This window comes from Uncinocarpus reesii, genomic scaffold, assembly GCF_000003515.1.
Source record: "Uncinocarpus reesii 1704 scaffold_3 genomic scaffold, whole genome shotgun sequence".
Lineage (NCBI taxonomy): Eukaryota > Fungi > Ascomycota > Eurotiomycetes > Onygenales > Onygenaceae > Uncinocarpus > Uncinocarpus reesii.
The window spans coordinates 3,710,630-3,723,734 of record NW_003052498.1 but is presented as its reverse complement, the minus strand read 5'-3'; the positions used below and the strand labels follow the sequence as shown (position 1 = coordinate 3,723,734).

Here is a 13,105-nt window from a genome sequence, read left to right as displayed (position 1 = left end):
AAAATGTCCGCGATGCTGACAAAAGTCGGATGAACAATGGGATGCGAAAGGCGGGTTGCCGCGGTTTGTCTCCGATCGCCTTTCTTGTTCCCCGGCCTCAGGCAGCATCAACTGACGCATCTGCTGTGCTCGGTCGCGTTGGCGCCTTGTCGTTACTAATTGTTGCGTTTTTCATGCCGACGCGGGGTGATATTCCGCCGAAATGACGATTATAACTAAGTAGTTAGTTCTCTCCCATCTGCGCTTCTACAACGCGACCATCTTCATTGCGCCCAACAACCAAGACTTTGAGAAGAAACAATGGCCTCGAACCCTCCTGGAGAATGCTGCACCCGCGGCGTCCAGCATGACGGCACGCCCGCCGGAGAGATCAAGGATCTTCACGGCAGTCAGTTGCTCGCTCCCAGCTCCAGACAAACCAATATGCTAAGCACTCTCCACCAGCCCAGACGTATTTCGCCTATCCCCAGGGTGACAGCAAGCCCGAGCATGCCGTCCTCTTCCTGTCCGATGTCATTGGCATCTATCCCAACAGCCAGCTCCTCGCCGACGGGTTTGCGTCCAATGGGTACCTCACCATGGTTCCCGACCTCTTCCGCGGCAATGCATGGCAGCTCAACGCCGGCTCTGCGGGCCTCATGGACTGGCTGAGAAACCACCAGCCCGAATCCGTCGACCCCATCGTTGAGGCGGCGATTAGACACCTGCGGGAGGAGAGGGGCATCAAGAAAATCGCTGCCGTGGGATATTGTTTCGGCGCCAAGGTGCACTCTCTTCCCTCCGCAGCTCATGAACCAACGCCGACGTGGGCTCCGCTAACCCAGTGAGTCCAGTACGTATGCCGGTTCTTGAAACAGGGCAAAATCGACGTCGGCTATGTCGCTCACCCGTCGTTTGTGACCCCTGAAGAGCTAGCCGCCATCGCCGGCCCTCTCTCCATCGCTGCTGCAGGCAAGCCCTCTTCCGGCCCAAATCCCCCTCCACTTACACAATTACCATTCGCTAACCTGCATTCCCACAGAAACTGACTCCATCTTCCCCGCCAATCTCCGCCATCAATCCGAAGAGATCCTCCGGAAGACAGGCCTACCCTACCAGATCAATTTATATAGCGGTGTTGAGCACTCGTTTGCTGTGCGCGGAGACTTGAGCAAGAAACAGATCGCCTTTGCAAGAGAACAGGCGTTTATCCAAGCCGTTACTTGGTTCAAGTGGCATCTATCATCCATGAACCTTGATTCATTCTCAAGTCATTCAGATTGGGCTCGTATCTAGAGAAATACCAAAGAATTGGAGCTCGCGTTGCTTTGAAGTTTGCATCTCGGATATGCGGTTGCGATGTCGATATCTCATCGCTGAAGCAGGCGTCAACACGGAGGCGGATCTTCTGCGCAACAATTGTCTCGTGATATGCGCGTACTGTACATCCAATCGAGCGATGATGGCGGCGACCAAGTGAATACGATGGTCGTGCATCTAGTTACCGTTCTATTATAGTAAATTGCTTTATTTTTGTATGCACAAGCGCTCAAGAAAAATGACGGTAAAATGAGATAAAAACGTAAAAAAAACCAGTTACCACATATCTCCGGGTGTTCCCGTAGCCTGCCAACTCCTGGAGCTAAATGGACCCAAAATAGAGCGCTATGCAGAATGCTATCATCTGGCGCGGATCAAAGCTTCGGTGAAATTGGGGAATACATCAACTGCGTATCGCTGTAACCAATGTGCCTGTTATCTGCTTGCTGAAATGGCAAGAAACCATCAATCAAAGGACGAAATAGTACATGCAAACAAGAATGTAAAAGGAAAGCGAGGATAGGCCATGCGTGTGTCTGTTCCAAAAATACGTTCATCTTCAAAATGTCAACGTACGACGAACGCACAGCGGCGATAGGAAGGGAACAAGCCTGGTGCCTCCGTGGAGGTGACATTGGGTGTTCTGAGCATTGGTGAGAAAACTAGGGCTTGAATATTAGTGGCGTGGTCGCGCCGCATTACTCGTCAGGGTTGTAGAGATTTTGGTTGAGGATCTTCGTCATAGTAAACATGTGGACGCGGTCCTGTTTGAAAACGGCGCGCATGCGGTCATCACACCTGATTTGACGTCGATCGGCTGGATCCTGGAGTTTATTCTCACGGATATATTGCCATATTCTTTTCACCGTCTGCGGCCGAGAGAGCTGTAAAAACGACTCAGTTTGCAGAAGCAAATTGAAAAAGGACAGCCGACGATTTACTTACGGATACTTCACCATCAAAAAGGGCCGAAAGCGCAGGCGACAGGTTGAGCGGTTTCTAGGGGAGTTAAGAAAGCTGTCCAGGACCGCAAAACCGGGCAACTCACATGGAAACCCCCAGTTCTGTTCACTTCCCTCTTATTCTCATTGGCCGAACCCTCCATCTCAGAGTCGTCTGAGGCTTTCACTCTTCTCGGCATTTTGGACTTTGTGGTCTTTTTCTTTTTCACTGGCGCAGCTTTTCTTGCCGCTCTTGTTGGCCTTGCGAGAGAGTCCTCTTCGGCTTGTAATCTCGCCGCATACGCTGCATCGGAATCAATCAGATCTGACTTGCGTTTCTTTTTAGGAAAAGGCGCGTCGGCTTCCTCGGAGGCACTCTCTGCCTCCGCACTTCGCTTCTGTGACGTTGCTGACGGGTCGGGGGAAACCTGGTTTGCACCAACGCCATCGTCCGCTGCAGAGTTGGCCTGTTCAGCAAAAATATCGAATCTCACCATGATCAATTCCTTTATTTCAGCCTGGGTAGAAGCTGTTAGCACAAAGCGTCCACGCACAACAATCCGTTAATCACGATAGACCCCACCTTGTAAGGCGTAAGGTCATGTCCAGTCGCATCCTGTAAGCCTCTGCGGATGCGCTTCTCCGAAATGGTGTTCAAGTCACTGTCGGCTAGGATCTTGTCGATGATCCCAATATAGGAGAATTTGACGTCCGGAGACACTGTAAAAAGACAGTCCAGTCAGCCTGGGGGAAGCATCTCCAGGGCGGTGCTCAAGAGGATCTTACAAGCCATCATGAGGACCTGGAAGCTCTGACAGGAGCAAGAAATGGATGAGTCTCTCTGCTGGCACGATGTAGGCGGTGCAATTTGGGAAACAGATGCTCTTTGATTGGCAACAGGGCTATGGCTGTGTGTCATAAATGGAATATCGCATCTATGCGCATGTAGGAACGCTGGGCGAGGCCTTATGGGTGTTCATATGAGAGGATGCAGCAAGCTTGGATGGGAGCGGCTGATTGCGGTGTTGACAAGGGAACAAAAGACCCGCGCCAGTGAAAGACGAGACACTGAGGCAGAGACAAGTTAAAAGAAAGTCAATGGCACGGTCGACAGAAGAAATGCCATTTGTCAAGAGAGCAAGCTCACCCTTGCAGCCGAAAAGCGATCCACGGCTCGTCCCGGCCAGCAGCATCGAGCATCATCATGAGATCAATCTGCCAGTTCACTCGGTTCAACGTTGCGACCTGCCATGGCCCGCGCTGGCCAATCACAGGCCGCGAATCAGGGTTAGTAAGCACTGCTGGATGACTCAGCGCGGAAAGCCCCGAGTGTGGCTGGGCAGGGGCTAGCCAGAACAGGACTAGACGCTGCGCCACACGCTAGGCCCAGTCGGGCAAGCCCTAAGCCCTAACAGGGGCAACGAGGCTAACCGTGTTGGGACGGGCGATTTTTTGCCGTTGAAGAAAGACAGCAAAACGGACGACGAACTTGTTGCCAGCACCGACTCACCCAGCCTGCATTCCGTCTCTGTCTGTCGGCATTCCAGCCAAGATGGCACCCAGCTTCGATACGCTCTCAGAGCAGGACCTCCACGAAGAGGAAGTAGAAATCGACTTTTCAGGTACGGATCGCGTTTCCCCCAGCTCGACTTGGGACCCCTCGCTAACGGCCTGTCGTGCCGCCATTCTAGATCTCAAAGCGCAATATGAAGTTAGGCTGGAGGAAGGCCTTGATGCATTCGTTGTGATCGATGGGCTCCCAATCGTCCCCGAGGACAGCAAACCGAAACTCATCAAGTTCTTGTTGAAGAAATTGAACACCGTCGGGAGAACGAGGGAAGATGCCATCTTCATGCCCCTAAACGAAAAGGGAATGTCTGAAGGGTGAGGTCGCGTGAAATGGAACTTTGATAATCGTCCTCTTACTCAGTGATTTAGGTTTGCTTTTGTCGAATACGATACCCCAGAGCAGGCAATCGCAGCGACAAAGCACTTGCACGGCACGCCCTTGGATAAGAAACATACGCTAGCAGTCAACAAGCTGACGGATATCGATCGCTATGGGCGGGAGGGCCGCATTGATGAGGAGTACACCCCGCCCAAGATCGAACCGTTCCAGGAGAAGGAGCATTTGCGATCGTGGCTCGGAGACCCCAATGCTCGAGACCAATTTGCAATGTACCGCGGTGACAAGGTGGGCGTCTTCTGGAATATGAAGAACAACCCGCCGGAGAACGTGGTCGACCGTGATCATTGGACCCAACTATTCGTACAATGGTCCCCTCTAGGCACTTACCTCGCCTCCGTGCACCCTCAGGGCGTGCAGCTTTGGGGCGGACCGCAGTTCAATAAACAAAAACAATTTCCCCATCCTTTTGTTTCACTGATGGAGTTTTCGCCCGGCGAGAACTATCTCACCACCTGGTCCAGCCGCCCAATTCAGCTAGATGGCCCTCCGGGTATACTCTCGTATGAGGAGGAAGGGAAAAATATCATCATTTGGGACATCACTACGGGAAAGCCACTCAGATCATTCGTTTCTCATGAACTTGCCGCTCCGGCGGCGGATGGTGACGCGGCGCAGGCTAAGAAAAAAGTTCAATGGCCAGCGTTTAAATGGTCCGCCGATGAGAAATATGTCGCCCGCATGCTCCCAGGCCAATCAATCTCCATCTATGAGCTACCTCGGATGAATCTCCTAGATAGGACGTCGGTTAAAATTGAAGGTGTTATGGATTTCGAATGGTCGCCGGCAACTGTTCAACGTGAAGGTGTCAAACAATACGAACAACTGCTCTCGTTTTGGACTCCGGAAGTCGGAAACAACCCGGCAAAGGTTGGATTGATGAGCGTGCCATCCAAAGAAATTGTTAGGACCAGGAATCTTTTCAACGTCTCCGACGTCAAATTGCATTGGCAGTCCCAAGGAGTGTATGTGTGCGTTAAAGTCGACAGACATTCCAAATCCAAAAAGTCTTTGGCCACGAACCTCGAAATTTTCCGTGTCCGCGAGAAGGGTGTGCCCGTCGAGGTTGTCGATTCACTCAAGGACACTGTCATTAATTTTGCCTGGGAACCAAAGGGCGACCGGTTTGTTCTGATCACCACTGGTGAAGTCCCTTCAGGCACCGCGGTCCCACCCAAGACCGCGGTATCGTTTTTCGCTCCAGAAAAGACCAAGAGCGGTACGGCCGGTAACTTCAAGCTTGTACGAACAATTGAAAAGAAGACAAGCAACGGTATCTACTGGTCACCAAAGGGTAGATTCGTTGTTGTTGCCACCGTACATTCCCAGCAACATTTCGACATCGATTTCTGGGACCTTGATTTCGAAGGTGAAAAGCCGGAAGGCGAGAAAGATTTAAGCGCGAACCTGCAATTGATGAAATCCGCAGAACATTTTGGTGTCACCGACATTGACTGGGATCCTACTGGCCGCTATGTCGTCTCCAGCGCAAGCGCTTGGACTCACTCGGTTAGTACTGTCCTCGGAAGCATAGTTCTCCCTGCCTTTCGTGATCGTCTGCTGATTACTATATAGCTCGAAAACGGTTATCATATTCATACCTTCTCCGGCACCACCCTTGCCGAACACGCCGTCGAAAAGTTCAAACAACTCATTTGGCGCCCCCGCCCCCCAACCTTCCTTTCCAAGGAAGAACAGAAGAAGATCCGTCGCAACCTTCGCGAATATTCCCGCGAGTTCGACGAGGAAGACAAATATGCGGTTGATATCGCCAACACCGCAATTGTGGAAATGCGTAAGAGACTTCTCAGTGAATGGACTGCGTGGCTCAAGAAGGAGAAGGAGATTGTAGAGGAAGAGCGTGAAGCTTTAGGCCTACCCAAAGTGGAGGAAGAGCCTGCTGCCAAACCTGCTCCTGGTGCAGAAGATGATACGGTTGTGGAGGAAATTGTTGAAGAAATCATTGAGGAATCCGAGGAGATCATGGCATGATGTTATGGCTTTAAGAGGAATAACGAATTTCTTACTGATAGTCCGATGAGTTGATGCGAAAAGTCACAAGAGGCTGAGCTAAAATAGGTGGTGAAGACGGATATCTAGAGAGAAGAAATTGGACATTAATATCAAGCACTCAAGAATTGCTCCTCAGTCCACTCTCGGGGAATCTGTGAACTTGTCTTGATGAAACGATGCATTTAATCCAATTCAGAACAGAAGGACAACTCATTCAAACCCTCCTTGAACAGCACATCATCATACCATATATTTTCGCTGACAAAGTGGGTATATACACTGATATCGTCATATATCCCATCCTGATCAACCAATGCCTACTAGGTGCTAATCGGCTATAGAGCAATCATTGATCCAACCTAGCCTTTGTACATTTCATCGGAACAGCAGTTTATTTCAGGCCTTTCTATCCCAGGGGATAATGTGCCCAAATTCCCCTTGACCCAATTTCTCCAACATGCCCATCAAGATCCTGAAAGTACACACTTTTCCCCCCCGATGGCCAATCCATTCTCGCCATAATCTTCACTCCAAGCTTTTGCAACCTCTCCTCCCAAAGTCCCACATCATCGGGAAGAGCAACCGCAAAACAAAAGTGCTGTCTGAGATTGGGGATGGAGTCATCGTTGGTGCTGGGCCGGGATGACATGAGGGATGAGGAAACCGGCTTTGTCGGACCGTGTTTGGGAATCATGCCTCTCGGGCTGATGCGGTCCTTGTCCGTCCCCCCGAGTTCGAAAAGGAGAAGAGTCGTTGCGCCGATTGCGAAACCGACGGCTTTGTCCTGCGAGCCGCGGAGGGCCAGGTTAGACAACGGGTACCAGCGTGAGCAGGAGGTTCAAGGGTTTGCACATCCTCCTACCATGAAAACAAAGGGCTCCGTCTGGAGGACGTCTGTGTAGAATTTGGCCGCCGCATCTACGTCACGGACATAAAGGACGGTCTCCAATATGTGAGAAAGCGGCGGAGCAACCGGAAGTACTGTAGAAGTCATTCTATGTAGCCTTCTAGCGATGAGAGAAGCTGGTAAGAACACCGTGAGTATTAGATGTAAGTCAATATTGTTCATTCAACTGGATCTCGGGGACCTTTTTGAGCTTCGTATCAGCAGCTATGCCTTTGTAATATTCCAAGTTCCAGACCTCATTGCGGCCATAGTTTGTACCAGACCCGGGCCCAATTTGTTGTATGGCCATTATAAATCATCAAGTTCTCCAGCCTCACAAAGGATGTCACTAGGGTGACTAGCGACGGATTGTGTTACTTAGATATCGACTTGTTAAATGGCCGCTATTAACATCCTACCGCGAGCATACATAATAAGCATCGAACATACAGCCATAAAGCAAAGGTAGTCAGTTATAGAAGAAATCCGATTAACTAGCTACCGCAAAACGTCATTTATTCTTTCAAGTCACCAGCGAGCCACTTGTTGAGGAACACTAGGGCACCCTCTGGCTGATCATACGGTACGAGGTGGCCGGCCTTCAATACACGCAAGAACGCAAAGTTCTTGTGGGATTTCAATTGGCCATATGCCGTACCATTGGTGAGCATAACATCTTTCAGCGGCTTGCTCGCAAACTCAGATTTGCCCGGCCACTCAAGAGCATCCGCCCACATTTTATTGCCAACCCAGTTGCAAATATAATCGGCATCCCCCGCGTAGATGAGCACAGGAATCTTCTCGAGCAGGCCGGGGACCTTGCGGTGGTACGGAAGAGACCAGTCGCCGTTGTTGAAAAATGCGCGGTTGACAGCGCTGTTGCAAGATTGGAAATTGTCGACTTCGGCTCCAAGAGCTTGGATAACTGCTCGCTGATTCAACCAGCGACTGATCCATCCAACGATAGAGTAACAAAGGTTGGCTCGGTCTTCACATGGATATCGGACATCATATATATTGCGGCTAGATGGGTAAACGTTGAGAAAGTATGAATTACATGAACTAGCGGAGTTCACGCAAGTACGGGTATTTTGAGTGTCATAGCAGGATTGAACGGCTCGTTGGCACCCGGGAAGAGCGCGTGCCATTTGAGCACAAGTGTTTCTATTGAGGACAGCCTTGTATCCACCCTCGCCACAACCCATGGGACGATAGCCAGCATATTGTGTCTTTGGATCAGTCAGACCGTTACCAATTAGCACAGATTTGAGATTGAGGCCTCCCTGGGCGAGAATGTCCGAAGCAAATTGAGGGATGTAGTGGCCCGCATAAGATTCACCAGCAAGATGGAAAGGAAGCTCGGAGTACTCGGGAAACTGCTGGAACCACATCCTCAAAAACGCATACACGTCCTTGGAAGCCGAGACTGTATTGCTGACTGGGCTGGTGCTGTAAGAAAAACCTGTGTTGGCCGGTTGATCGAGAAAGATGACGGAGGCATTGCTGTTCCAAGCGTGAGGGTTGTAAACAAGGTCAATATTCCGATTGACTCGCGATGGGCCGAGTTCCATAAAGAGGCCGGTCATGGATGAGCACCCGGGGCCGCCGTTGAGCCACAGGATGATGGGGTCACTCTTCGGGTCATTTCTCGATTCAAAAAACCCTGCGGAGAAGTTAAGTCAGCCTGGATTAGACTGAAAGCGTCCTGACCGATCTACTAACAGAAAAAGAGATGCTTTCCGCTGGCGTTGTCGTCAAGGTATCCACTGTATTGTTTGACATTAGGGTCAACATTAAGCTTGCTGGGGTCAACAGCCTTCACTCTAAGAGCATAGTCATCGAATCCCTCGTGCCCATCGTCCATGGCGGCGAAGGACCCCTTGATCTCAGATCCGCGCACAATGTGATCCCACTCACTATCGGGTCGGCGGGAATGCTTTCTTGGCTTGACGAAAAAGTCCGCCATTTTAGCATCAGGAAGTGCAGCTTTGATCTCGCTCCAGTGTGCTTTTCCAGTTTCCGTGAGCATGTCAATGCTTATTTCGTCGTTGGTTGGAGCGTGAGCAGCCATGGTGGCTACTGCTCCGAAGAGGAGAATCGATAATAGGCCTGTCATGGTTGTCCCAAAGTAAAGTAGATTGAATGATTGGGATGGGCTGGAATTTACCCTTATTCCCAGAATCATAGCCTTCTATTTATCGGTTTCAGAGAGGAGGCAACGAAGATGCAACTCAAAACAATCAACACCATCCGTGGCCCTGGTCGACAGAAGATTAACACATTGCCCGGGGTACCATTCTGCACTTTCTCCAAAGGTGCCGAAAAGGGTAGCAGAAACTCCGTATTCTTTCATTAGCACAAACTCGGGTTGGGGTTGCTCCCTCCTGGGGGGCCGAGGTCTTCATTCCATGCAAATGGCCAACTTTGGTTCCAATTCCCCAGAAATGTAAAGCCTGACCACTTATTTTGCCTAAGCGAACTTTTAACATGCGCGTAAGTGGTTTCCCCATTCAGCTGATCAGCAAGTAGTGATAAACTCTGCAGGATGCCGAACAGCATCTCCAATTTGATAAACACTAGGATCGCCAAGGATTGCACCTTGTGAGGAATGACGATGAAACGACGTGGATCGCTGACGGGTTGCATTGGATGGAGACGAATGTTTGGGGAAACGTGGCTTAAAACATCCGCCGGGAAAGTTGATCGGCTCCTGAGTTAATATGTTGCCGATTAAAACCACTCGACTTCCTGGTGCATAGTCAGCTGAGCATTTGAGGAATATATTCCGACATCCACTCAATGAAGCAACACAGGGATTTTCATGTGGCTATCATCGTCGTGCGACTTGAGGCGTTTCGGCAACCGGGACTCAGAATTGTTTGTATGTACATACATACCAATATATGGCGGTATGGATCGCGATTACAACTCTTTGGAGAGAGTTGTCATCCCGACCCAGCTACACAAGGCTCCATGTGCCGCAGCAGGCGGGCAGTCTCCGCGGTACAAATCCAGGAGCCCAACAACCTAATATGCCAGGGAACCCCCTGAGTCGGAAATCACTTTGCCTGCAATTCCCGCAACTGCCAATAGTACTTTACCTGCGGGGTTGTTCCATTTCATAGTTGTCACTGGTGATCTGCAGGAAGGCCCTTTCACCTACTTCTCAGTTATGATAAATGAGGCAGACGAGGCCATGTGCATGATCCCTAAAATCCTTGTATTCGTGTTTGTGAAATCGCTGAGGACCTTGCAAGAAATCCATATCAATGATTTCAGACGGATTGCTTGTAACAAGTTATAGAGCACGCAAGTAAACAGCGAATATCATTCAGCTACCAGTCGGCTAGTCGCTTTTTTTTCATTGCTCCAATGGGAGCCAAGGTAATATGGGGTACCGATGAATTTTCCTAGAGGCTGTCCAGAGTAGAGTTCATACTTACAAACACATGTCTGTATGCTGGCTCGTGTCTGCACTATTCCGCGAAGGTACGCCTCTTTCCAGGAAAAGCCACACAAGCAATCCCAAGGCAAGCCGACGATAGCCAAGAGCGGATATCTGCGTAAACAAGCTTTTGACGAGGGCTTGTCCCGGTGACTCGCAGTTCTCCGAGCGTGCGCAGGTGCCCCGTGCCTTTTCCCCATGGGGAGATCAGATCCTCCGGGGGATCCGTGGATACTCCAGGACCAACGGAACGAGTGGCGTCAGACAATTCTCCACGGGAAACGACCCTAGAGGAAGGGCTTTAGGAGAGATGAGGGAGAACAGTCCATGGCCGATGGTGTCTCTTGTTCTTCTTCTTCTTCTGCTGAGGTCAAAGAGTGAAGTTGGACGAGATGAAGCGAGACGAAGGAACTGCCGCATTCGGAAGGCGAGAAACTTCGCCGGAGCAAGGTTGTTCCAGCCGAGGCTTAGAGTTCGCTAAAACCAGTAGGCTAAGCCCTTGAAGGAATAGTGGAGCTTGGCAGTGTCACGCTGGTCTTATCGTATTACTAATCAGCTACTCCGTAGATCCAACGGGTTACTCCTCCTTGCTACTAAAATTACGCTGTGGCCGGCAACTATTGATTGATTTTGCAGTATAACGGTTTGATATCTCTGATTGTTGAATATCTTGCGGTGTTCAGGTCGTTGAATCCAATGTGCTCTCTGAGATTCGACGCAATCCTGCAAAGTAGGTACATACATACAGCGGGAAGAGCAAGGCACGGAGTATATTGAGCGTTACCGTGGTGGTACTATACATACAGATCAAAGCGAAAAGAGGCAAAACGGGTAAAGATTCCTCATCAGCGAAAAATGGGCCGCGGGGGTATCAAGAGCCAACGAGTGAGAAAGAGACAAGGGCTAAGAGACATTGATACAAGCTGAGAAAAGAATCGGAGTTTATCCGCCTCGGAGCATATCATGGAATCGGCATAATACATTGAAAAAGGGAAAGGAAACGGGTTGGCGGGATGGCTCTAACTTATAAACTACCTTGTTGTACTCTCAATGTGAGAGCCAAACGAAAGCCGCCCCGGTGCTTGTCTTTCGGCTAGAGAGGTTAAAATCCGAGCAGCTTCGTGCGCTATGTGCAAGAGCGTGTTAGCGAGCGCCCTACTGCCACGGTCTATACCCAAAGAGAGATCTCGTCAAGACAGACTTACATATTTCCCATGGCCGCGCCATCAAGAGTTCACAGACAATGCCAATTAATTGACGTAATTCGCTCCGTAACAACTGCACATCCTCCTTTGTAGGCTCAGTGCGGGCCAACTCGCGCTGATACATGTTGTTTAACGTACTAGCTGCAATACCAGGTATTGAACCAGATGACAATGTGGTTGGCCGCTTGGCGGTAGTATCCTCTTGCTCCAAACCTAGCGTACGTGCCCAGATAACCAACAAGCCTAGGAAGGCACCGTAGGTTTGCCAGAGGGGCCGGGGCTCCGGGGATGGAAAGCCGACATTATTAGGGTTCAAGGATCTTTGGCCTTCAGGGTTTTGTAAACATAGGCTGACCACCTCCACCCCGTGAAGGTACGAGTCATGACTGACGGGATCTATCGATACAAGTCGCGAGTACGCCGCTTGAGCACATTGCGGCGTAACAGCCCGGCCGGAGGAATAAGCGCTTCCAGCGGCCATCTGAATGTCTGATAGGTTATTGCGAAGGAGGACCGCGGAAAAGTGGTACATGACCTGAGAACACCACGACACTCTCGATTTCCTGTCAGTCTCCGAGAGTTTATCGAAGCAAGATCGCCAATGTCGCAAGGCTTCGTCGAAATCGGCCATTTTGAGGCTTTGCGCGGAAGAAATTGTCGACGAAGCAACGGAACGGTACTTGGAGTCGCTGATTGCTGCAGCAATTCCGTGGATGAGAAGATGTATCGACAGGGGGTTCGAAACGTTGAAACATTGCATAAATTCTCGCCTGTGGTCCGGATCTCTCATAGACATAACCGATTCTACCGCCGAATCAAGGCTGTAATACCGAGACCGTGATGACTTTTTCAGCTGGCGCAACTGTGATTCCCATTCCGCCGCGGTAGATGCCTCCCACACCGCTGAGGGGCTTGGAAGCGGAAGCTTCATCATACCCACGGAGAGCAGCGCGTGGTGCGAGAAAAAAACGCTATATTGTACATCGTTTGAGAAAATTGTATAGGCGATTCTGCTTCCTTTGTGAGAAATAATTCATCATTCTCTGAGGATCACAAGCAAACCTGATGATTGATTCTCTTTGAGCCCAATCCTTCCATTTCATGTCAAGGGACGTTCGTGAAACCACTCTCAGGGCGACAGCCTTCTGTCAGCAGGTTGTTTCGCCGAGCCAACTGTTTGCAAAGGAGTAAGTGTCAATTTGCAGAATTCGCAAAAAAACTGAAGCGGACGTATTGGGAAAGGGGGTGATCCCTACAGTAACAATCATGCTATGCACGATTTCCGCCATCTCATGCTGGTGGCGAGCCATCGTGTACGTACAGATATGTTCAATCAGCACTCTAGACAGG

The 13,105-nt window shown here is 50.3% G+C and overlaps 6 protein-coding genes across 6 annotated transcripts; 3 read left to right on the top strand and 3 right to left on the bottom strand.

Moving 5' to 3' along the window:
- Positions 1-300: 300 nt before the first annotated feature.
- Positions 301-1,275, top strand: UREG_06048 (uncharacterized protein; the record flags this gene model as incomplete). Its single annotated transcript, XM_002585313.1, has 4 exons — positions 301-388; positions 445-823; positions 858-892; positions 1,022-1,275. 4 exons carry the CDS (start codon positions 301-303, stop codon positions 1,273-1,275), a joined length of 756 nt encoding a protein of 251 aa, XP_002585359.1.
- Positions 1,276-1,997: 722 nt separating this feature from the next.
- UREG_06047 (uncharacterized protein) lies at positions 1,998-3,033 on the bottom strand (the record flags this gene model as incomplete). The annotated part of the gene is made up of 5 exons (XM_002585312.1): positions 1,998-2,183; positions 2,245-2,298; positions 2,348-2,758; positions 2,824-2,960; positions 3,027-3,033. The coding sequence occupies 5 exons, from the start codon at positions 3,031-3,033 to the stop codon at positions 1,998-2,000; spliced, it is 795 nt and encodes a 264-aa protein (XP_002585358.1).
- Positions 3,034-3,792: 759 nt separating this feature from the next.
- Positions 3,793-6,198, top strand: UREG_06046 (uncharacterized protein; the record flags this gene model as incomplete). The annotated part of the gene is made up of 3 exons (XM_002585311.1): positions 3,793-4,124; positions 4,179-5,715; positions 5,782-6,198. 3 exons carry the CDS (start codon positions 3,793-3,795, stop codon positions 6,196-6,198), a joined length of 2,286 nt encoding a protein of 761 aa, XP_002585357.1.
- A 713-nt stretch (positions 6,199-6,911) lies between these two features.
- On the top strand, positions 6,912-7,121 carry UREG_06045 (uncharacterized protein; the record flags this gene model as incomplete). Its single annotated transcript, XM_002585310.1, has 1 exon — positions 6,912-7,121. The coding sequence occupies one exon, from the start codon at positions 6,912-6,914 to the stop codon at positions 7,119-7,121; it is 210 nt and encodes a 69-aa protein (XP_002585356.1).
- A 499-nt stretch (positions 7,122-7,620) lies between these two features.
- On the bottom strand, positions 7,621-9,176 carry UREG_06044 (carboxypeptidase Y; the record flags this gene model as incomplete). Its single annotated transcript, XM_002585309.1, has 2 exons — positions 7,621-8,768; positions 8,828-9,176. The coding sequence occupies 2 exons, from the start codon at positions 9,174-9,176 to the stop codon at positions 7,621-7,623; spliced, it is 1,497 nt and encodes a 498-aa protein (XP_002585355.1).
- A 2,405-nt stretch (positions 9,177-11,581) lies between these two features.
- UREG_06043 (uncharacterized protein) lies at positions 11,582-12,386 on the bottom strand (the record flags this gene model as incomplete). The annotated part of the gene is made up of 2 exons (XM_002585308.1): positions 11,582-11,676; positions 11,756-12,386. 2 exons carry the CDS (start codon positions 12,384-12,386, stop codon positions 11,582-11,584), a joined length of 726 nt encoding a protein of 241 aa, XP_002585354.1.
- Positions 12,387-13,105: the final 719 nt, after the last annotated feature.